Source organism: Mustela nigripes, chromosome 7 (assembly GCF_022355385.1).
Source record: "Mustela nigripes isolate SB6536 chromosome 7, MUSNIG.SB6536, whole genome shotgun sequence".
In the NCBI taxonomy this organism is placed as follows: domain Eukaryota; kingdom Metazoa; phylum Chordata; class Mammalia; order Carnivora; family Mustelidae; genus Mustela; species Mustela nigripes.
Window position 1 is genome coordinate 26,617,000 of NC_081563.1, and position 23,014 is coordinate 26,640,013.

At 36.6% G+C, this 23,014-nt stretch overlaps 1 protein-coding gene across 3 annotated transcripts in view; it reads left to right on the forward strand.

The window, feature by feature from the left end:
* STRN (striatin) overlaps positions 1 to 20,701 on the forward strand; it is a 101,944-nt gene extending 81,243 nt beyond the window's left edge. For all 3 annotated transcript variants that reach the window (XM_059405421.1, XM_059405419.1, XM_059405420.1), the window contains 8 exons: positions 2,388 to 2,563; positions 4,459 to 4,506; positions 5,308 to 5,429; positions 8,668 to 8,835; positions 10,620 to 10,760; positions 16,158 to 16,262; positions 17,439 to 17,525; positions 17,622 to 20,701. In XM_059405421.1, the coding sequence (XP_059261404.1) occupies positions 2,388 to 2,563; positions 4,459 to 4,506; positions 5,308 to 5,429; positions 8,668 to 8,835; positions 10,620 to 10,760; positions 16,158 to 16,262; positions 17,439 to 17,525; positions 17,622 to 17,791 (1,017 nt within the window). In that variant the 3' untranslated portion in view covers positions 17,792 to 20,701. The remainder of the gene's footprint in view (positions 1 to 2,387; positions 2,564 to 4,458; positions 4,507 to 5,307; positions 5,430 to 8,667; positions 8,836 to 10,619; positions 10,761 to 16,157; positions 16,263 to 17,438; positions 17,526 to 17,621) is intronic.
* The last annotated feature ends 2,313 nt before the right edge of the window (positions 20,702 to 23,014 follow it).

Below are 23,014 nucleotides of genomic sequence, written 5' to 3' on the forward strand. Positions count from 1 at the left end.
TATTTATTTTAGAAAGAAGGAGAGAGCACAAGTGGAGTAAAGGGCAGAGAGGGAGGTAGACTCCCTGCTGAGCCGGGAGCCTGATGCAGGACTTGATTCCATGACTCTGGGATCATGACCTCAAGCCAAAGGCAGACACTTAACCAACTGAGCCACCTAGGCACCCTGAAAGTAATCTCTAGTTCTAATAAATATACTAGTAATCTATTGCTATGTGACAAATTGTACAATGTAATTAACAAACTGCACAATTAAAACAACGTTTGTTGTATCATAGTTTCTGGGAGTCAGCAATCTGAAACAGCTTAGCTGGGTGGTTCTGGTCTCTCATGTAGTTGTAGTCAAGGTGTAGGCAAGAATTGCATTCCTAAGTGAAGACTTGATTTGGGGAAGATATGTTCCAAGCTCACTCATGTGGTTGTTGGAAGGCCTTGGTTCCTTCCTGGCCATTGGTTGGAGACTAGTTCCACACCACATGGGCCTCTCTGTGGGTTCCTCATCAGGGCAGCTGGCTTGTCCCAGTGTGAGTGCCCTTGAAAATAGAGTGAGTAAGAACACCCAAGATGCAAGGTTTTTGCTGTGTGTTACTGGTCACACAGAGCAACCCTGTGATGTACAAGGGGATTCACAAAGTGTAAATATGAGGTGGTAGGGCTGATTGGGAACCATCTTAGTTCCTGTCTACCACATTAAGACGTTCAGAAGGAATTGAATTGTTCTTACATACAAAAATCTTTTGGCTTGTTAATAAGAGCAGACAAGAGTTAACTCAGTTAACTTCAGTGCCCCCCTGCCTCCCCCACAAGGATAACCAGCCACAATTCTTATAGTAGTTCCTTGTATCCTGTGTGTTTTCTTCTTACTGATCCAATTTGACATGCTCTATCCAGATTTTCTGCAAATTTTTAAACTTCTGGGTCCTAAGTTAAAGTTTATATTAAGAGTATAGCCTTTGGGGCGCCTGGGTGGCTCAGTGGGTTAAAGCCTCTGCCTTCGGCTCAGGTCATGATCCCAGGACCCTGGGATCGAGCCCCACATCAGGCTCTCTGCTCAGCAGGGAGCCTGCTTCCTCCTCTCTCTGTCTGCCTCTCTGCCTACTTGTGATCTCTGTCTGTCAAATAAATAAATAAAATCTTAAAAAAAAAAAAAAAAAAGAGTATAGCCTCTGAGGGCACCTGGGTGGTTCAGTGGATTAAAGCCTCTGCCTTTGGCTCAGGTCATGATCCCAGGGTCCTGGGATCAATTTCGGGGTAGGGCTCTCTGCTCAGCAGGGAGCCTGCCTGCCCACCCCCCCCCCCCCGCCCCCCCCTGCCCCTCTACCTACTTGTGATCGCTGTCTGTCAAATAAATTAAAAAAAAAAAAAAAAAAAGAGTATAGCCTCTGAAGCCAGACTGCTTGGGTTTGAATCTTGACTCCTCTGCTTACTAGGGGGCAAGTCACTTAACTTCTCTTTTCCTTACATGTCTGTAAAGTGGGGATAATGTTAATTCCTTCATAGAGTTGTTGTGACAATTGAGTTAATGCCTGTTAAGTTTTTGAAAAATGTACAAAGTAATGAATAATGCTTATAATAGCAGCTATTGTTACTATCATTGCTGGTTTTTGTCATTGTAAGTATGGTAATATTTCTCCAGTGTGTTAATAGTATTTGCCCCACTCTTACTTAAACCTAGCATGATTATTAGTTGTGGAGTGTGAAGAGTTCATAGGTGGTGCTAATGTGAGGTTAAACATGAACCCCTTTGGCTTTCCCATTAGTTGGAAATGGAAAAAAAAGCCTGGAATATAGTTGGAATGAGGGAAAAAAACCACATTTTTTAGTTGTTGGGATGGAGTTTCTGTAGAACAAAGCAACATGATGTGTTTTATAAGAGGAATCGATTATCTTTTCCAATGTTAACATTTTATGTTTCCAGTTTATAAACCTTGTTGATAATTTGATAAAGAATATTTAGCTTTTTATAGAAAGTATTGAAAAATCTTAGAAATATGATCATATTCTATAATGTTAACAGGTTTAAAGGTAACTTTAGTTATTAGCTCTTACCCCAAATTAGTTTCTATACTATACTTTAGATTGAAATTACTGGTTTGTTTGTTTTTTTAGTCATCTTAGTGAAGATCTATTTTATGTTATTTTAATATTCTTTCATTGAATTGTTACCTGCTTTCTTGTTACAGCATTCATATTTCTTCAAAGAAAACCACAGTTGATGTATTGTTAATTTTGCCTGTTAATTTGATTGTTTACATTTAGAAATTATATTGTTTTGAAAGTTGAAAATGTGATGATTTAATGACAAATCAGCAAGAATTAATGTGGAAATATATTTATTTTCCTGTCTGCACTAAATGTATGGATATCTTTCTTTTGTTTCTTTAATAGATAGCAAACAATAAAGATGCATTGAGGAAGACATGGAACCCTAAGTTTACATTACGAAGTCACTTTGATGGCATTCGAGCCCTTGCTTTCCACCCCATTGAGCCTGTTTTGATAACAGCATCAGAGGATCACACATTAAAAATGTGGAATTTGCAGAAAACAGCCCCAGCCAAAAAGTGAGAATATTCTACTTTAACTGTATCTGAGTATTTTAATTATCAGTTTTTCAGCAGAAAAATACTTAAATTATTTGTTATTAAATCTCTCAATTTATCAAGTGTCCCCTCTAGTTCTTTCTTCTTTACCATGTCACATAATTAGAATTTTTCCCTTCATACTCACAATCTGATACTAGGTTGGAAAACTGACCCTGAAAGAGAAATGGTATTATCTGATAGTTTCCCAGAGTTTCTGAATGCTTTTCTACAATCCCTACAGTGTTTTAAATGGTTGTCATATTTGTGGAGTCTCTTATCTATAACAAACGTTTCTCCTGTTGTTGTAAAGAGGTGTAGGCATGTTTAAAATAATCAAACCCCACCCCAACTCTGTCCTCTTGTTTATTAGGTTTTAGACTTATGATGTAGAATGGAGGGAGGGCAGGCTGATTGAGAGGGGTGAGGGACCTCTCTTTGATTTTGTCTTTTGGCCTTGACCCTTTAGTACTTTCCATACCTACTAGAATGTGTAGACAGAAGGGCACTGTTGTCACTCTCACTTAACTGCTGGTTCTTACCTTGGCCCCTTGGTTCCTCTGTAAGCATGAACAGATATGAGTTGGTATAAACTCTTTTATCAGTCACCATGCTAATCTTAGCCCCACTTGGTGAGGTACTTATTGAAGGTCCCTCTCCTTGTGTCCTTGAATCAGGTGGCTCAGAACCCAGCATGTGCCAGCAAGGGCCCTTCTCTAGTGTCAAGCACTTCGGTTATTGGAAAGGTAGAAATGAACAGGAACTGAAGGACATTAAATAAGTTTTTACTACTGTTAGAGGATATCTGTTGCCAAGTTTAAAAGAGATCAGTGACTCCTGCTGTGAGTCATACATGGACTAGATAAAATACTTGACTTACCAGTCTGCATCAGATAGCTCAACCAGATCTTGCTAAAACCAAGAGACTCATCCTATGGCTCAGGTATCTTCAGCAGAGAAAAATTATTTCTTCATTATAAATTGTGCCTTTTGTCTTCTAGTTCTCTAGTCACAATGGGCATCTCATTAGATCAGAGAATGTGATGTCTTATATAGTTTTGACTAAAACTTAGAGAAATATTGAAACAAGTATCTTGCTGGTGATAGCTTAGTAGTAAAACCTTCACATGTAATTACATGGCCTTTTTACCTGTGAACTTAACAAATTGGAAATGCTTGAGGAGAGAAATCACATGCCTATAGAAAAACTGTAATACAGTATAAGAAATGGCAAGTAATTGACTTTAAATCGAGTTTAAATATTAGGCAGTATAGACTATATATACATTCAGCATTCTGAATAATGAATAAACTGATGATTTGGGCAATTTTTGCAAGTATCAAGGACAGACATTATTAGCCTTGATGGAAATGCAAAGAAATTTCAGTACCATTTAGTGAAATCCTGTTACATGCATGGTTCTATCCTAGGTTGTTTTACTTGTAGAATTTCATTTAATCCTGTGAGTATTTGGTGTTACCCCAGTTTTTTCTGTTTTGTTTTAAATAGAGAGGAATCAGAAGTTCCAAAAGAATAAATAATTTGCCTGGAATTAGCCAGTTAATTGAATCCAGAAATGTACCACCTCAAAGCCCATGATGTTCTCTGAGTGTGGCTCTCTCAAGTAGTCAAATAGACTATGACAGTGCTAAGAGCACATAAGCAGGTATTATTACTAAACAAAGATTTTGTTTCTTGAGGCCACAAAAATATGTGATTGGTATCGGGCAAGTTTTCTTAAGTGTCCTAGGTTGAGAATTGTATATTACCACAGTGTTGGCATTTCGGAAGGCAATTTTGTGGCATATATTCATTGATACTGTTTATTACATTGAAACTGAAATGTGGAGTGGTAAAAATCGTCTCTCTGATTTAGGAGTACTTCTCTTGATGTGGAGCCTATCTATACATTCAGGGCTCATAAGTAAGTATGTGCTTTTTCTCTGTTTTAAGTCAGCATCAGCATCACTGTACATCAGCCTGATTAGAGTATTTTATTTTCTTTCACTTACGTATTTGTGTTATATAGTTTTTGTATTTAGTAGCGGTTTTGGGGAGGGGTTTGGATTTTGTTTTTTGGTAAATGTAAAAAAGATAGTACAGTGTTAAAGACAATTTTATCACTACTAGAGATCCTCGCTGAGATTAAATTTTATTTGGATAATGTTTAAATGTTATATATCTTGTGCTTAAAATAAGTTGATGCGGTAACGTTTAAATATTAAAAATTGGGGCTTTCTTTTCCCTTAAACATAATCTAGATAAAAATATGAAGAATTTTTAAATTATCACATATGCATGCTTTTCATATTTCCAGGTAAGCTTAAGAAATATACTAATTCATTTGATTTAGCACAGAGATTGGCATATATTTTATATAAAGGGTCAGATAGTAAATACTTTCTCAGCTTTGCAGGCCATGTATTTTCTGTTGTATGTTCTTGTTTTTAGCTTAGTTTTATAATCCCTTAAAAAATGTAAGGACCATTCTTAGCTTGAGAACTGTATAAAAACAGACCATTGGCTGGGATTTGGCCCACAGGCCACAGTTTACCAATCTCTGTTTTAGCAGCGGAAGAAAAATGAGCAGTGCTTTTATACTGCTTTTATTCATCGTAGAAAGCAGAAAAATAGAGAGGCCTGTGAATAATTAAGCGTTCTTATTTCTAACAAGTCCTATTATCAGATTGATTTTTGGGAATAGAAATTGATTTTTATCTCCCAGAGGTCCAGTGCTTTGTGTGGTAATGAGCAGCGATGGTGAGCAGTGCTACAGTGGCGGCGCTGACGGGCTGATCCAGGGCTGGAATACCACCAACCCCAACATCGATCCCTATGACTCCTATGGTAGGTTTTCCCCTGAAGACATGAAAGAATAAATTGTTTTCTTTTTACATACTTTACATACCATATATAAAGATAAAATGAGATATTTTAAAAATAAATTGGCAAAAGAGAACAAGGTCTTTATTTTGTTAAAGAGGATTCTTGTATTTAGGAAACAATTTGATACACATATGCTAAAAGAAAAAAATGTGTTATTCCTGAAAATCCAGTTCCTACTCCCCAAAGTTCCATTGATTGGAAATGCTGCCTAGATTGACAATTGTTTTCCTCATTTTAGGCGTCTGTACATAACTTGATACATTATTACTAATCTGTAATCATGTTTCATTGTTGTTGCTACATATTCATTACTATTCTTGACAAACAATGAAGGAAAATGAATGTTACTCATTTATTATTGGAGAGTCTAGGAGCTAATGATTTTTAAACTTTGTGACACCAAAATACTTGAAAGGTCTTAAAAATTAAGAAGTGCCCTTTTAGTCTTGGGAACAGTACCATAAAACATAATTCCACCTTATAATCTGTCACTAGATGTTACCATAAATTCTCTTGCAAAAACTCTTTAGGAATTGACTATTTTGGTTTCCTCTTATATTAAATTCTAGAATGGTGTGGAGTGTCATATTTCTCCTAAAACCATATTTATTTTCATTTTCATTTTAAATCAATTTTACCACCAAACCTAAGTAAAATAAGAAATTCAGTACACAAAAAATTTCCCCAACATTTATTTAATAAGCATGTGACATATATTTTGTGAAAGGTAAAGCCCCTCTCTGTTTTTCCTTACTTCCTTTATCTGTCGAGAGGATCAGCTGTCTTCATTCTGTTTCAGGCCAGCCACCCTTCCCCTTTTGCTCTTGACCTCATTCTCTCTTGTTTCTTTGGAGACTGCATTTCATTCTCTCGGGCTCTGTCTCATTCTCGTCTTAAACCTTGCCCTCTTTTCTCTCTTTCCATCCCCTCAGCATATAAGTAAATTTAGGTGACTCCTATCCCGGGCAAGAAAAAGCCTTTCCTTAACTCCATTTTCCTCTTTGGCTTCTGTTTATTCTCTCTTTCCTTCCTCATCTGTCTCTTGGGTGGTAATGACTAGAAAACACAGTCAGGAGCTACTACTTCCATGCCTTTCTCCTGTGCATCATCTCTCTGCATTCTGGCTATTCCACTTAACTATAATACGATTATCAGTGACTATCTAATTGGCTGATCCAATATAAAAGGGGTATTTTACAGTCCTTGTTTTACTAGATGTATTGGCATCTGAAACTGCAGACCACTCCATCCTTTTTGAAATAGGACCACTATTGGCTTTTTTTTTTTTTAAGATTTTATTTATTTATTTGACAGACAGAGATTGTAAGTAGGCAGAGAGGCAGGCAGAGAGAGAGGAGGAAGCAGGCTCCCTGCTGAGCAGAGAGCCCGATGCGGGGCTCGATCCCAGGACCCTGGGATCATGACCCGAGCCAAAGGCAGCGGCTTAACCACTGAGCCACCCAGGCGCCCCCACTATTGGCTTTTTTGACACTGAAGTCTGTGATAGTTTCTGTTTCCTATCCTTCATAAACTTTTATTTTTCCCACCTTAGATATTGGCATTTATCAAGACCCAGACCTTATTCATTCTTTGCTTTGTACAGGTATTTTTTTGGTAAACTGAATGTACTTGTGAGGTTTTACATGCTGCTGACTCATAAATGTCTTCTTTAAGCCTCAGATGCCTGCAGAACATTTCAGAGTGGCTGTCTCATTGTCCACAATCCCCACAAGGGCCGGGTTTCTTCTCCCATGTATTCCTTATTAAATGATGGCACCACCAGAATCACCCAAACTAGAAACCCAATAGTTAGCCTTTTGCTTTGTTCTGTTTACTATCCACACTTCATTAATTACCTACTCCTTTTGATATTACCTCATAAATATTTCTAGAATTTGCTCCTTCTGCTTTGTCCCTTTTACCACTGCCTTCTCTTGGGTCTACATCATCACTCTCCCAGTCTACTAATGCAGCCCCTTTGCCTTCATGTTGATTCTCTCCAGTCTGTTCTACACTACAGTGAGGCTACCTTATTAAATACCCAGCTGCTCCGGGAAAACCCTTCAGTGGTTCATTTTGCTTTCAGAATAATTTCCAAGTACCTTAGAATGTCCTAGAAATCCCACCTCAGAGTGGCTGCTCTCATCGCCTCTACCTCCTCCCTCAGACTTCACGCTTCAGTAGATTTCCTCACGTGTCATGCTTTCTGTCCTTCTGTGATTTTATCGGTGCCAACTCCTTTGCCAATGGTGGCTTTGTCTAGTTTTTGACTGGCCGATGCCTGTGTACTCCAGGTGTCACTCTCTCTGGGAAGCGTTCACTCACCCCAGTTACTCTCTGGAAACTGGTGTCTGTCACCATTATTATATTTACCACAGCGTCTTTTGAGACCAGGACAGTATTGTGTCTTAATTATCTGGGTGGCCCCAGCACCTGACATAGTGCTTGATACATTGTGTTCTCAATATTTTATGGTACGACAGAGAGAAGGTAGAGGACAGATCCCATTATTGACATTTTAAACTTGTGTGAGCCTCTTCAGAGTACTGCTTCGTAGAGTCACTGCACAGAGGAATAAGGGAAATTTCCACTTGGACTTGTATTATGAAACGGTGTGAAGCGATCCTCTTCCTCTTGCCTCCCTCCCTATCACGCACATCATTCACATGTCAGTTTTTGCTATTTGAGTATTTGGGGGTTCCTTTAGGTCTCCATTCCTGTCCACGCGGAATAGCAGAGGCCTCTTGCTCCCGAAAATAACTGTCATTCCGAGTGTGGAGGTCAAGGGGGAGAAGTGTCCCAAAGGAGCCAGGGGAGGAAGGGCTCTCTGTTCACTTCCTCAGGGAAGACTTGTGGCTTCTCTGAAGGTGGATGGAATTCAAATGATGTGTGTTAACATGCTTTTAAAAATCTAGACAAATTGAAAGAAAAAAGGGAGGAGAAAGGGAAATACCTAATTTTTTAAAGGAGAGAAATATATACTTAAAATTTTAAATTTATAAACCCTAGACTCTGCATTTGCCTATTTCCAAGCCTCTTTTTAGTTATTACAGCATTTCAGAAGAATAACAGAAACCAGAAAGCATGTTTTATACTGTTCTCAGGCAACTTGGTCTGTATATTTAGTTTCTCTGGGATCTAAGTACCTTTAGGGTTTGTTTCTTTTCTCTTGATTTCGCATTCTTGCTGTTTTGTATAGATCCTTCTGTTTTAAGAGGCCCTCTTCTAGGCCACACCGATGCCGTCTGGGGCTTGGCTTACAGTGCAGCACATCAGCGCTTATTGTCGTGTTCAGCAGATGGCACTCTCCGTTTATGGAATACAACTGAGGTTGCTCCAGCCCTAAGTGTATTTAACGATAATCAAGGTACATACTTTTTAAAAATTATTCTAATGAATTTTTATAAGACGCCTTATTGTAACAGTAAGCAAATAAATAAGTAAATGATTCTACAAACTGTTTAAATTTAATTTGAAAGGATGTTTTTAAGCAGCGAAAGTATATTTGCTTGAATTTCCAGCTTAATGATTTTTAAAAGCACAATATTTGGTGAAAGAGCACACATTAAAAATGTTTTTTTCCAAGATATAATTTATATACTGTAAAAACCACATATTAAGGATATGTTCTATTGAGTTTGACAAATACGTGGCTTTTGCACCGATCAAGATCTAGAACATTTCTTTCACCTCTTCAAAGTTTCTTTGTGTCTTCCCAGTCCCCCTTCCTGTTCCATTCAGAGGTATGATTTCTTTCATCATAGATAAGTTTTATCTGTTCTGAAATTTCATGTAAATGGAATCATACAGTGTGTACTCTTTTGGTATCTGACTTTTTACTTTATTATGTTTCTGTGTTTCATCCATGTTCTAGTAAGTATCAATTTGTTTAGTTATGATTCATAGTATTTCATTAAATCAGTGTATTTATTTATTTACCTCTTGATGGACTTGTGGGTTATTTCCAGTTTTTGACCATTATGATCAAAGCTGCTGTGAACATTCACGTATTTTTTTTATGAGATAATAAAGAGCTGGAAGTAGAGTTGCTGGGCATTAGAAATGGTATTGTGTATTTAACTTTATGTGAAATTACCAAGTTTTCCAAAGTGGTTGTGCCATTTTATACCACTGACAGCAGTGTATGAGAATTCCAGTTGCTCTAGATCCCTAATTATTAATACCTGGTGTCAGTCTGTTCAGTTTTAGCCATTCCGGTGGGTTCGTAGCAGTGTTTCATTTTGGTTTTTAATTTGTGTTAGTTTGGTGATTATTTTCAGAGCTTATTTTGTGTGCTCATTAGACATTAATCTTACATTCTTCTGTAATATACACATTTTTGAACTGTTTGCTTACTTTAGATTTTGAGCCAAATCAAAAGATAAGATTATATTCATGCATATCATTCTATTCTGTTTATAAATACACTCTAAGTTTAACCAACTTTTACCCTATTCTAGATGATAGCTGAAAATACCTTCTTTATTTTTGAGCTGTCATAACTCATATCTGGGTTTTGATGAGTTACCTGCATCTAATATTTGTATGGCTCTGTATACAATCATAATAATACTAATTTGAAATTTTACTTTTTAAATTCCATATTTTTGGTGAATTAAAATTCTTTAAAATAAAGAATTCCTATGATGGCAGTTTAAGCCTCAGGTTGTGTGGAAGCAACAAAACTTAGAGTCCATACATGTTTTCCATTTAGTTTCCCAGTAAAGGCCTGCATTCTGCGAATCTTTTAGCTGAGTAACAGGTAGAAGACTTGCTGAACAGGTGAGAATAATAAACTAGGCTAGGGCTAAAAGTAACAGAAATAATTTCCATTGAATGCCTATGAGTTAATTTTTATTCTAATGTTGAGTCTACTTCTTTTTTGTTTTTTGTTTTTTTTTTTTTTTTTGTGTTCAGGTTGAGTTTTTTTTTTGTTTTTTTTTTAATTTTTTATTTTTTATAAACATATATTTTTATCCCCAGGGGTACAGGTCTGTGAATCACCAGGTTTACACACTTCACAGCACTCACCAAATCACATTTGAGTCTACTTCTTAAGGAAATCTTGTGACTATTTGTTTTGCTATTTTATGTGGACAATTTCAAGTAGACCCTCTAATCACCATTCTCTGAATATGTTCTGACTCTTAGAGTTGGGAATCCCTGCCTCTGTGGATCTCGTGAGCAGTGATCCGAGCCATATGGTAGCATCATTCAGCAAAGGATATACAAGCATCTTTAACATGGAAACACAGCAGCGCATTCTCACTCTAGAATCTAACCTAGATTCAAGTATGTATACTAACTTTAAATACTCTTTGTTTGGATCAAACTTTTAAGCTTTATCAAAATATAAGTACCAGAGTCAACTACAAAAAAATACTTGTTATTATAAAGAGTTCTTGCTTTTTAGATCACGGAACACAGTAACTTAGAAGGATATAATGATTTACAATTGATTTTAAGATTTTGGGTTAAGTTTACACACATTTATACTATTTGGAATAGCATTTGAGCTGTTCCAAAGAGGAATCAAATTGTATTTTATACCAAATGATTGGTTTTCAATTCTATTTGAAGACAGTAAATATTTATTCTGAATATAAAATAAATCTTTTTCATTTCTCATGTTTTTTTTTTTTTTTAAGATTTTATTTACTTATTTGACAGAGAGAGACACAGCAAGAGAGGAAACACAAGCAGGGGGAGTGGGAGAGGGAAAGTAGGCTTCCCACTGAGAAGGGAGCCAGCCCAGTGTGGGGCTGGATCCCAGGACCCTGGGATCATGACCTGAGCTGAATGAAGGCAGACCCATAAAGACTGAGCTACCCAAGCACCCCGCATGATTTCATTTTTAAAACAACTTAATTTTTAATTAGTAATGTAATTTGACACAGCCTGATTAGAATGTAGATCAAGTTGTGCCTCTCAGAATCTCAAATACGAAGCTTCTTATTGGATATAGAAAGTAAGGAAATAATTTCTCAGATTGTGAAGAAGATACTACAGAATTTTAGTGGTTTTGGCTCCCTTCCCCTGCTTTTTAAAATTTATTTTGTTATTATTATTTTTTAAATTTTATTTTTTTATTAACATATAATGTATTATTAGCTCCAGGGGTACAGGTCTGTGAATCGCCAGGTTTATACTCTTCATAGCACATACCTTCCCCAATGTCCATAACCCCACCACGGTTTTGGCTTTTTAACCATTGCGTTTTATCTTTTGGCTTCATCCAGACAGTAATAATTTAGGATGCAGTTGATAAAGAAAACTGTGTAAACATATACTATTGTTTTAGTCTCAGAACTAATTCTTTTTTTTTTTTTTTGACAGAGAGTAAGATCACAAGTAGGCAGAGAGGCAGGCAGAGAGAGGGGAGGAAGCAGGCTCCCTGCCAAGCAGAGAGCCCGACATGGGGCTCGATCCCAGGACCCTGAGATCGTGACCTGAGCCGAAGGCAGAGGCTTAACCCACTGAGCCACCCAGGTGCCCCTGAGAACTAATTCTTTAAAAAGAATTACCACAGGGCACCTGGGTGGCTCAGTTGTTAAGCGTCTGCCTTCAGCTCAGGTCATGATCCCAGGAATGATCCCAGGGTCCTGGGATTGAGGCCCACATCGGGCTCCCTGCTAGGCAGAAAGCCTGCTTCTCCCTCTCCCGCTCCACCTGCTTGCATTCCCTCTCTCTGTGTGCGTCTCTTTATCAAGTGAATAAATAAAATCTTAAAAAAAAAATTACCACGGTACCCTCATGTGCTTCTGTGTGTCTGTGTGTGTCTTTCTGTCTTTCTCTCTCTCTCCCTCCGTCCCCTCTACCATTTCCTCTCAAAAATTTCCCCTATTCCATTTTGGCTTTCTTCATTTTCTCTTCCCAATCTGTTGGTCTTTGTTCTTTTCTGAGATCATGTGAGAATTTTTTGGGAGGTAGACATGAATAGAGTTTTGAACTATTTGGATATAAAAGAGAGAGGCAAAAAAATAAAAACTGAGATTATGGAATAGGAAAAAGAATTTTTTTTTTTTTTTTGCCAAGAAATATAGGCTGTAGACTGTCAGTAAATTTAAACTCATTTAAATATGTGACCTAAAGCTTACAGTAGTAAAATACAGAAAACAATATAAAACTAAGAAAAATGTGAACATTTTTGGAATTACCTTCGGATTTGTGGTCAGTGCTTTGAATGTCCTGAGTGGTAAATACTGATTTTTAATGACTGCTCTAAATTAATATGATGTGAAGTCTGGCAATTTCATTTTTTTCCTTAAATGTGTGACCATAAAGTCATATAACTTTTTGCTTTATACTAGAAGCATTTTCTGAGGAAAACTGCCAAAAATGTTTTGAACAAAGCAGCATTATTAGAATAAGTAATAATTATTTGAGTTATGATAATATGTTCTGGTATTTCCTAAATTATCAGTGTGATTACTTTAAAGTTGTATGATTTAGTCTTTTATTCCTTTCTACCATGACTACCCCTACCTATTTATATTTCACTACGTTCTTCTTTTCTGGAACTTAGCAGATTTTTTTTAAGTTGAAGTTCTGACCAAAAACGTTTCAAGGTAACAACAAATTTCATACAGAATTTCATACAGATGTCTGGGTGGCTCAGTCGGTTAAGCATCTGCCTTTGGCTCAGATCATGATCCCAGGGTCCTGGGATCAAGTCCCACATTGGGCCCCTTGCTCAGCGGGGAGCCTGCTTCTCCCTCGGCTTGCTGCTCCCCCTCTCTCTCCCACAAATAAATAAAATCTTAAAAAAAAAATTTAAAAGGATGAAGGATTTTTGTTTTAAAAATCAGAATAAACTAGCTTTCTACTAATTAATGTCAATGGTCATTTGACTGAAAAAAATCAAAGGTAATTAAAGCAGGTAATTGAGTACTTGTCCATCTGGTGAAAAGTAAACCATTTCTAAGTTGCAAGCTGAATATGAACACTTGGAGGATTTAGATTTATTGTTAGAATGATGGTTGGTAGGCCTTCAATTGATTTTTGATATTCTTTGCCTTTTGCTTACTTGTCTGATGTACCATTAAGTGGAGAACTTCTTGAAAATGTTATTATATAAAAACTCTTGCCTTCTTCCATCATTTGATTTCTATCGTAATTATTTCCTAGATCTCAATAGAATTGAATCTATTCTCAGAAACCTCTTTCTCAGAATACACGGGATATTTTACTTAAAGTATTTCTTTTCTGTTACTTTCCTGCTAGATCTTACAGAGGATATTGTTTGTGGTATGTTAGCTCCTGAGGGGAGGAGAATATCTGTATGCTGAATTTTTTTTTTTTTAAGATTATTTATTTATTTATTTATTTGACAGAGAGAGATCACAAGTAGGCAGAGAGGCAGGCAGGGAGAGAGAGAGAGGAGGAAGCAGGCTCCCTGCTGAGCAGAGAGCCCGATGTGGGACTCGATCCCAGGACCCTGAGATCATGACCCCAGCCAAAGGCAGCGGCTTAACCCACTGAGCCACCCAGGCGCCCTGTATGCTGAATTTTAAAACTAAACTCTTTGCTTAGGACCATTTAAATCAAGTATAACTGACCCAGCGCTTACTCTACATGGTCAAGTGACTTTTTGTTTTACTCTTAGATAACAGGCGGGGTGGCTCCCTGCCATTAACACTGGGAAAAAAACTACCTTCAGTTTTTGACAGGGGGAGGGAGGGAGGGAGAGAGGGAGAGAGAGACAACGAGCAAGCCGGTAGGAGGGTCAGAGAGTGAGGGAGAAGCCTACTCTCTGCTGAGCAGGGAGCCTGATGTGGGATCCCCGATCCTAGGACCCTGAGATCATGACCTGAGCTACCCAGGTCCCCCTATCGCCAGTTTTTAAGATGTCATATTTTTAGGAACTGTAAGAAAATCTAATTGAGTACACTAATGTTACAGCTATTTTCACCTATATTTATCTGTATTTTCTATTTTGAATGTAAACTCATAAAAACGATTCTGAGATTAGAAAAAATTTTAACTCTTTTTTGAAATAATTTTAAATATGCAGAAAAGTTTCAAGAATAGTACAAAAACTAGCTACCCTTCACCCAGATTCACTAGTTTTTAGCATTTTGCTACATTTGTGACATTTGCTTTATCACTGTCTATATTCTTGTATAATTTTAAATTCTGAATCACAGAGACATCATAAACTTACACTTCTAGATCCTTTAGCATGTAATTGCTAAACACAGGGACATTCTCTGACATAGCATATTATCAAAATGAGTAAATTTAACAGTGACACTATGCTGTTGTCTAAGTTATTATTTATATTCAAATTTGCCAGATGTCCCAATAATGTACTTTACAAGAAGGGCATCCCTTCCTCTCCCTGAACCATGACATGATTTTTCTTTAACTTTGATGTATCTTAAGTTAGTATTACCTTTATATATAGAGAGATTTTTTTTTCCTTTAAAAGAAAAATAAAGTGTCTTAACAAAACTCACTAATATAAAACATATTTTATTTATTTATTTGACAGGCAGAGGTCACAAGTAGGTAGAGAGGCAGGCAGAGAGAGAGGAAGGGAAGCAGGCTCCCTGCTGAGCCGAGAGCCCGATGCACGGCTCGATCCCAGAACCCTGGGATCATGACCTGAGCCGAAGGCAGAGGTTTTAACCCACTGAGCCACCCAGGTGCCCCTAAAAGATTTTTAAAGATTGATTTCCTTTTGATAAAGGACTTTTAGAAGGGCTTAGTGTAGTTTAGGTACCATTTTTGGCAGCTGTGTGATTTGCGTGAGCCACCTAGTTAGGATAGACGTAGAAGTTAGTATTGGTATTGGCTTTGTCACATGATTTTGGGGGAATCACAACTTTTTTTAGATCTTGGTTCATGCACTGTGGTATGGACTTAATGACATGTGGTCTGCCTGTCTCATTGTGCATATAATTGAAATTCTTTGAAAGTTACTATATAGTGCACATAGTAGTCAGGATGCTATTTTAAGATTCCAAACCTGGTAGACTATCAAATGAGGATCATTTCTATTTTTAAGTTTTTATTTATTTATTTTAGAGAGAGTGTGTGTGCACACATGTGCATGTGCCAGTTGCAAGGAGAGGCAGAAAGAGGGGGAGAGAGAGAATCTCAAGCAGACTCCATCCTGAGCACTGAGCCTGATATGGGGCTTGATCTCATGACCCTGAGGTCATGACCTGAGCTAAAATCAAGAACCAGACACTTAACCAGCTGAGCCACCTAGATGCCCAGTGACCACTTCTTTTATGATGAAAAAGAGATTAAAGAGCTCAGAAGATCTCTTTGTCATATTTGTTTTCAGATGATAACCATGTGATAACTCTGTATCTAGAAAGAGTGACAGTTTAAATTTGGGTAGCGTCTACATGTAAATAATTGTAGAATTTTATTAAAGCAGCAGAAGTATTACAAGTCATCAGTGACCCTAGGCTAAGCCCTGGGTGGCACCCCGTTGCAGGTGGAAAAGAAAATTCTCATTTGTACATACCTCTAGATTTGTCAGTATGGTATTGCTCAGGAAGTTCTTCTTCCCTAACCTTGAGATTATGAAGAGTCACAGAATTAAGTGAATTAAAGACAAGTTAAGGTCACATCATTTACCTTTTAAGTTTCTTGGGTGAGTATTCGGTTCTCTTGTATGAAGAGTTGGCTGTAAGCCTTAGCTACCTTGTTGCTCTTTTTTTTCCTTTTTTACAGCCAACTCTTCCTGCCAAATAAATAGAGTCATCAGCCATCCCACTCTTCCCATTAGCATCACAGCTCATGAAGACAGGCACATCAAATTCTACGATAACAATACAGGTAAGTGTTGATTACAGAGTGATCAGTGATAAAGCAAAAAAACAAAAAACAAACAAAAAGCCCACCAAAAACCAAACCAAAAAAAACCACAAACAAACCCCATCATGAGTATCCTGATTTGGGTATTTCTTTAATGGCTGTATGTCCGGGAGTAGACATGAAACAGATACCTTCCCAGCTCAGTTTCTCTTCATTCTATCCAGATCTGCTAAGAACTAGTCTTCAGGATAGCGTATAGCATCATCTTGGTTTATTTAATAGTAAGTAGATACTATGTTTTGGTCCTAGAGCCAAGGTTATGACTATGGACACAATGAAAAGGTCATTCAAATAGCAATAAAACTGATCTCTTGCTGTGAATACGTTGGGGGAAAGTAGAAATATGTTAGAAGTAGAGGCATATGATCATTATATTTTGTTTTAAATTGTTCAGTGTTTGAATAGTTTCAGTGTTAGAGATGGAGACCCCGGAGTCATTTGGTTTACTTGATTCAATTTTTCATGGACTACTCTTTTCTGTATTATAATATTGACTATCTGGTGCTGATTGATTTGAATTAGGACATGTGGGCTTTCCCATTTTTTTTTTTTAATTGAATTGCGTTTTACTAAAGGAAAAAATCCTGAAGACCTGTGTTAGGAGAAGGACACTCCATATTAGCAGCCATATTTATCTGAGTATCTGCTTTTGACTTTTGCTGACTTTGCTTAGCTGTGAGTGATGAGTAATTTAATATTTTAATCCCTTTCTATATGTTGTTTCCACGAAAATCATGGCCAGGTTTTCTTTCCGTTCCTTTGTCTTTATTTCAGTCTCTTCTGTTCTTACAACCCACCTAATTTGCCTGTAGATAAAGGATGCAAAGTCGCTGATTAATAACGTCTGACTCTTAGTTAATGAACATGGCTTAAAGGAATATTTGTGTAGAAACGACTGACTTTTCTGTTGTTATTTGAAAGAAAAAAATAAAATCTGAAATTTGAGCTTTTGTTTTTCATCACCATGGCTGAAGTGGGGAGGGAGATACATTGTTTTAGCTGTTATGGAAAAAGCTACTGATGGAATAACTACACAAAGAGGTGTGACTGGAGAAATCAGTGTAACAAGGTAGCTGACATATAATCAGGGATGAGGAAAGCTATTAATAAAAAATAACAATCTCTTTTTTTCCAAAGGCAAACTCATCCACTCCATGGTAGCCCACCTAGAAGCTGTTACAAGTCTAGCAGTCGATCCTAATGGCTTATACTTGATGTCTGGCAGTAAGTACATCAACTATAGTTTTTTTATTTATCCTTATTAGTTTCATGTTAATGTAATGTTTCCTTTCATTTTGTTTTTCCTCCCTTTTGACGCAGGTCATGACTGTTCAATACGTTTATGGAACCTAGAAAGTAAGACGTGTATCCAAGAGTTCACAGCTCATCGGAAAAAATTTGAAGAATCAATTCATGATGTAGCTTTCCACCCATCCAAATGCTATATAGCCAGTGCTGGGGCTGATGCACTGGCTAAAGTCTTTGTATGACACAATGCATCATCTTCACCTTCTAGCTCTTTATAAATAATCAACTGCACAAAAAGAGATACAGAAGACCAGGGCAAGAATCAGCCTGTCTTGCCCTTTTGTTCTGCTGAAGGAGCACAGAGAACATTTGTTAAAGTATAGTTTTGCAATTCGTATACTGTTTTCTAAAACTGAGGTTTGTTCAGGTTGCTGCAAGCTCAGCTGAATCTATGAGCCTGAAAACGGTTTCAAATTTTCCCCCAAATAGGAGCTTTTATTTCTGAGTTTGTTCTAATTCGCTAGGCAGGCCTGAGCGAACATAAGTTTAGCTTGTCCCTCTTGAGTAAATAGGGCATGCTATAAAGGACAATTAAAAAGCTTGATGACTGGGAATGAGTGGAGGAAGAACAGAAATTTAGACCTAGTTCTCCCCTGAGAAATCTTGTTAAACACATTAGGTAGTCAAAACAATAATCTTGACCATATCTGCTGTACTAACCCCTAAGTGCATAAGGACCAGGCAGTGTTCAAATGAGATTTTAATTTAGCTCTTCTTTCATCTGTGCACATAAAGCACCTGGCAAAGCATTTTACCTGTTAAAGAAAAAAAAATGCAATAATATGTTAAATATATTATTATTCAGAAATACTAAACAAATATTTAGTTTGTAAGCAGATTTCTATATTGTATTACATTTTTGAAAATAGATTTGGTATCATTGTAAAGTTTAGCTGTCAAAATCAGTCATCATTATGAATAGTTGGTAGAGTCTGCTTTTACTAAAGGATTTAACTTATTCAGGTTTGAGATTCTGTTTATTTTTAAGGGCAAGCAGGGCATATCTTTATAATAATTTCTGTTAATTTTAAAAATTCACTTTATTCATGTGATATTTATAATACCAGAGTGGTTATCTCATATTGATGAAATCTTAACCTTTCAGTGGTTTGAAAAGACAGAAGTTATCTGTGAGTACTCATTTGTCAAAACCCACATATCATGCTTCAGATGACCTCTTGCTCTTTCTTTGTCTCTCATACTCAAATTATCTGACATCTACTGAAAAGAGTTTATAATTATTATGTTTTAACAGCCCAGAGGGTTTGGTTAATGTCAGGCAGCTGCTTTTGCAGTACTAAATAAAGCCAACTATTTTGTACCCCAGAAGTCCTCCATTGATATATCCAAGAAGGGGAATCCCCCTGGAAATCTGGATGGAAGAGTTCAGTGCATAACCAGAAGCTAAAGAGTTCTCTTTCTCTCTTCCTCCACCTACGCCTCCTCCATTCTTTAATTGGAATACACAGCATGTTTTAATAGGCAGTGTATCAGTGTTGTTTCTGGGGAAACAACTCTCATAAAGAACCAGGCTTCCCTGAGCTCACCTCGCCCATGGCCCACATGTGGCAGCTCTTGGGATTCCCATGACCCCACTCTTTGCACTTGATGTATAGACCTTATCCCTACAACTGTCTCCCTGTCTTTACAGTCTCTTGTTTGCCACAAATGTCAGAGACCAATGTAGAAATTAGAAATAAATACTAATGCCCGATGTTCAGCAAAATGTATATGTAATAGTTCTCAGATTTAAAAAAATCCATATCCATAAATATTTTAACCTTTTAATATAATTCCTACATTCCTATCCCCACATATTCCATTGTCATAACAACACTTCGGATGATATGTGATCTACTTCTTGAAAATGTATTCTTGTGATATGGATATCAATTGACAATTTTTCTTTAAAATTTCTGTTTTCTGCCTCTAGAGTTTTGCAGTATACAGGCAAATTTTCTTTAAAGATGTGTGCTAGATTTGCCGATAGATATACAGATATGCTTTAATATTTTGACACAGCTACCTTGTCTTTACTCTGTGCTTTGGTTAACAGTGGGCTCAAGGGACTCCTTTGTATAATCAAATGACTTGACCTGGACTTGAGCTACCAGGTGATTGTTTATATTATTCCCATGCAGATACAGAATTCCACATTTTGTTTGGTTCATTCCTTTTTTGGTTCTTCAGTGAGTGAAAAAATGGTGTTGCTGATCTAACATTTATAGAAGGATACTGGAAAATTCCAGTCAGGTGCCCTTACTTGGAGTGTTTATGACAGATGAAGAGATTGTTCTACCAGTTACTACTTTAATTACCTCCCAAGGTCTTCAGTGCCTGCTTCACTTTTGTCACTGAGATTCTCAAAACCAAGACATTCTCTTCCCCTGCATTTTATACCTCATGGTTGAAATTTTTCTGTTAGTGAAAAATGACCCATGAGATATGTAGACTGTAGTGCAGATGATGGAACTGTTGAAAGTTCTTTAGCAAGCCAGTGCCGTGCCGTTGGTAACTGTACACAGAAACAGAGATTCTTCTCTACTAGCACTGTGTGATCTCAGCCTAGAAATGAGCCAAAGCTGTCTTCCAACCCGATAGAAGCATAGACATGTGTCTGATTTCCCCCCCAGCCTATCGAAAATTTAATGAAAATCCACAAAATGAACAAATTCAAGATTCAAACCATCATTGAAATGCTTTCATAGTGCTTGGTTTGTAAATATTTCAGATGAAATATATTGGATAGTATGAAAATCAGAGGAGAAATAAGGTCCCTGCCTTATTTTCATATGCTGTGGATACATTTCTGGGAGCTTGCAGCACCCTTCTCAAAACCCAGCTGTCATGACCTTCAGTATTTTTCTATTGAACAAGTTTAGCAATTTTTGCCATTAAACAGATGATTAGTTATGCAAAGTATTTAGCTTTTATAATCATTTTAGTTATGACTAAAAGGGGGGAAATTATGCTGCATCACTGATAATGAACTTTGTGAAAAATTTTTTGTTTATCTGACTTTCATTCCTTCAGTATTCTTGCTATAAATTTCTTTTGGAGATAATGATGAAGATTTATTTGAAAATGTCTAAACTGTATGTATATTTTATAAATATATATTATATATATTTTAGGAATATATATAATATATATAGACTATATATATATACATATATATGTATGTGTGTGTGTGTATATATATATATATATATATACATATATATATATAAACCATAGGTGCATTTTACTGTTTTGTATTTTTGTTTTTAGAGGTAGTGTACACCGCAGGTAATGATGAGTATGATGAGTGTTGTGCTGTTTGCTTTTGCAGTATAATATATAGTTCTAAATGTTTAAATTACTGTATATATTATATTCATTATAGGCTAGCATGCTTGTTTTAAAGACTGTCATTCTAGTTTATTAAAATCTGAATGTAAGAAAACCTGGCTATTCAAATGTGAATTGAAAAATATTCCATTCTCAGTACTGAAATATTTCCATTGAACATTCAGGATTTTTAACAAAACAGATATCATCAAGAAGGCAATAGCTAGAGAATGAGAGGTGCCTTTAAATAAAATACAAATGCAGCCTTACAGTGAGGATGAGAGTTGAGTTGTGGGGGTGGGGGGCTATGAGAGAGAGAGAGAGAGAAAGAGCACGCGTGTGTGCGTGTGTGCGTGTGTGTGTGTGTGTGTGTGTGTGTGTTTGCCAATCTGTGACGGTCCTGATTTGTGACCATCAATGTCTTCAGTGTATCTGCTCAACTTCTAGGATTTCAGGGGACATTTCATGCGTTGTCTTTGTGCTCTTCTGAGCACCACATGTACTTTCCAAGGATTTTGAATGTGAATTCCTAGAAATTTCAGTAGAGAGGAAAAGAACTATTCTTTTACTATTGTCAAGTTCAGGTAAAAGGAGAAATTATTGGTTCACCAAAATGATGGAATCTCTTAAATGTTGGCTAAGTAAATTAATTTTTTAAAAATGTGATTTTTAAAGGCCCTCTTTTTTGGGACTTCATATATTTCCCTCCTACACGAGAGCATGTCATGAAATTCTTATGTGATGAAGATTGAACTAGTAAAAATTATTTTTTAAACACCTGAACTAGTTAAAATACCACCTAAGAATAGTGTTTAAATGACATCTATCATATCTACCTCTTTGCCATTGCTGCCATTTTAACTAAAGCAAATCTTTATGACATCTGAAAATGATGATTGGATGCAATTTAAAAATCTATGTTGGTGCTTTTCTCAGGCTTTGTCATTTAAGTTCTATCGAACTAAGATGTCACAAATCAGATTGAAAGACTTAAGAGTTTTGGTTTTCTTTCGAAAGAACTGCTTAAAATTTATTATCAAGGTTGATAGTGAGTGGATAGAGTTAAACTGTTTAGTATATGCCTGATATTTTCAACCAAGAGCCAAACTGTTACTGAATTTACATAGAGAAAGAGCTCAAAGTACAGTTTTCTTCAGCTTACTTTATTCTTTGAATGCTATTTCAAGGCTATTAAGTACATAATCATTAATTTTATTTACTCAGAAGTTGCCTTTGTTACTATTTGTCTAGTTATTTATATAATTGTAGTACTTTATGTGTTTGACACTGGGATTCAGGTTGTACAAAAGTAGTTGCTGATAGAAATTATATGTGTATTTTTGTGAAATGTATCAATTCCAGGAGTTCCTTTGAGGGTATGGTCCAGAAAACATGTCCTTCTTTAAAAACAAGGGACAGGCCATTGGTAAATGGTTCGAATCATTTTTACTTTCAGAACTGAAAGTTTTTTAATTGACTATATCCGTCATCCAGCTGGACCTCTGTGTCAGTGTCAGGGACACCAGATTGACAAAGCATTTAACAGATAACATCAGTTTTGTTTTTGTTTTTGTTCCATTTTTGGTTTTGTTCTTAATCTTAAAAAAAAAAAAAAAAAAAGCAAATTCAGGCCAGAGATCCCTAGATTCCACTTATTTATTCTAGCAGTATTCTTAAAGTGGTACTTAGGGGTCAGAATTTTCTGGATCTTTGCTAGTCAAGCTTTAGCTTTTATTTAACTGAGACCCCGCGCTTGTCATCCCTCTGATGCAAATTAGAAAGTTCATTTTAATTTAGATTAACTTTGATGTCTGCCTGGATTTTTAACAGGCTGTGAACCAGTGAGTGCCTTGTTAATGTAGAATGATTTTTCCCTGGTTGTTAGCTCCTTTCTGAGAATGTCTCAGAGAATGGTGTTTTAGTTGACTTGTACAGATTGCTAAATTTGGTATCATCAGCAGTCAGAAAGCCTTCAGTCTACCACATACCTGCCTCCCTACTTTCTTCTCATTGTTTGGCTGAAGTTTGCCTCTTGTGAGAAACAAATACAACCCCCTCTCCACACACTTTTTTCA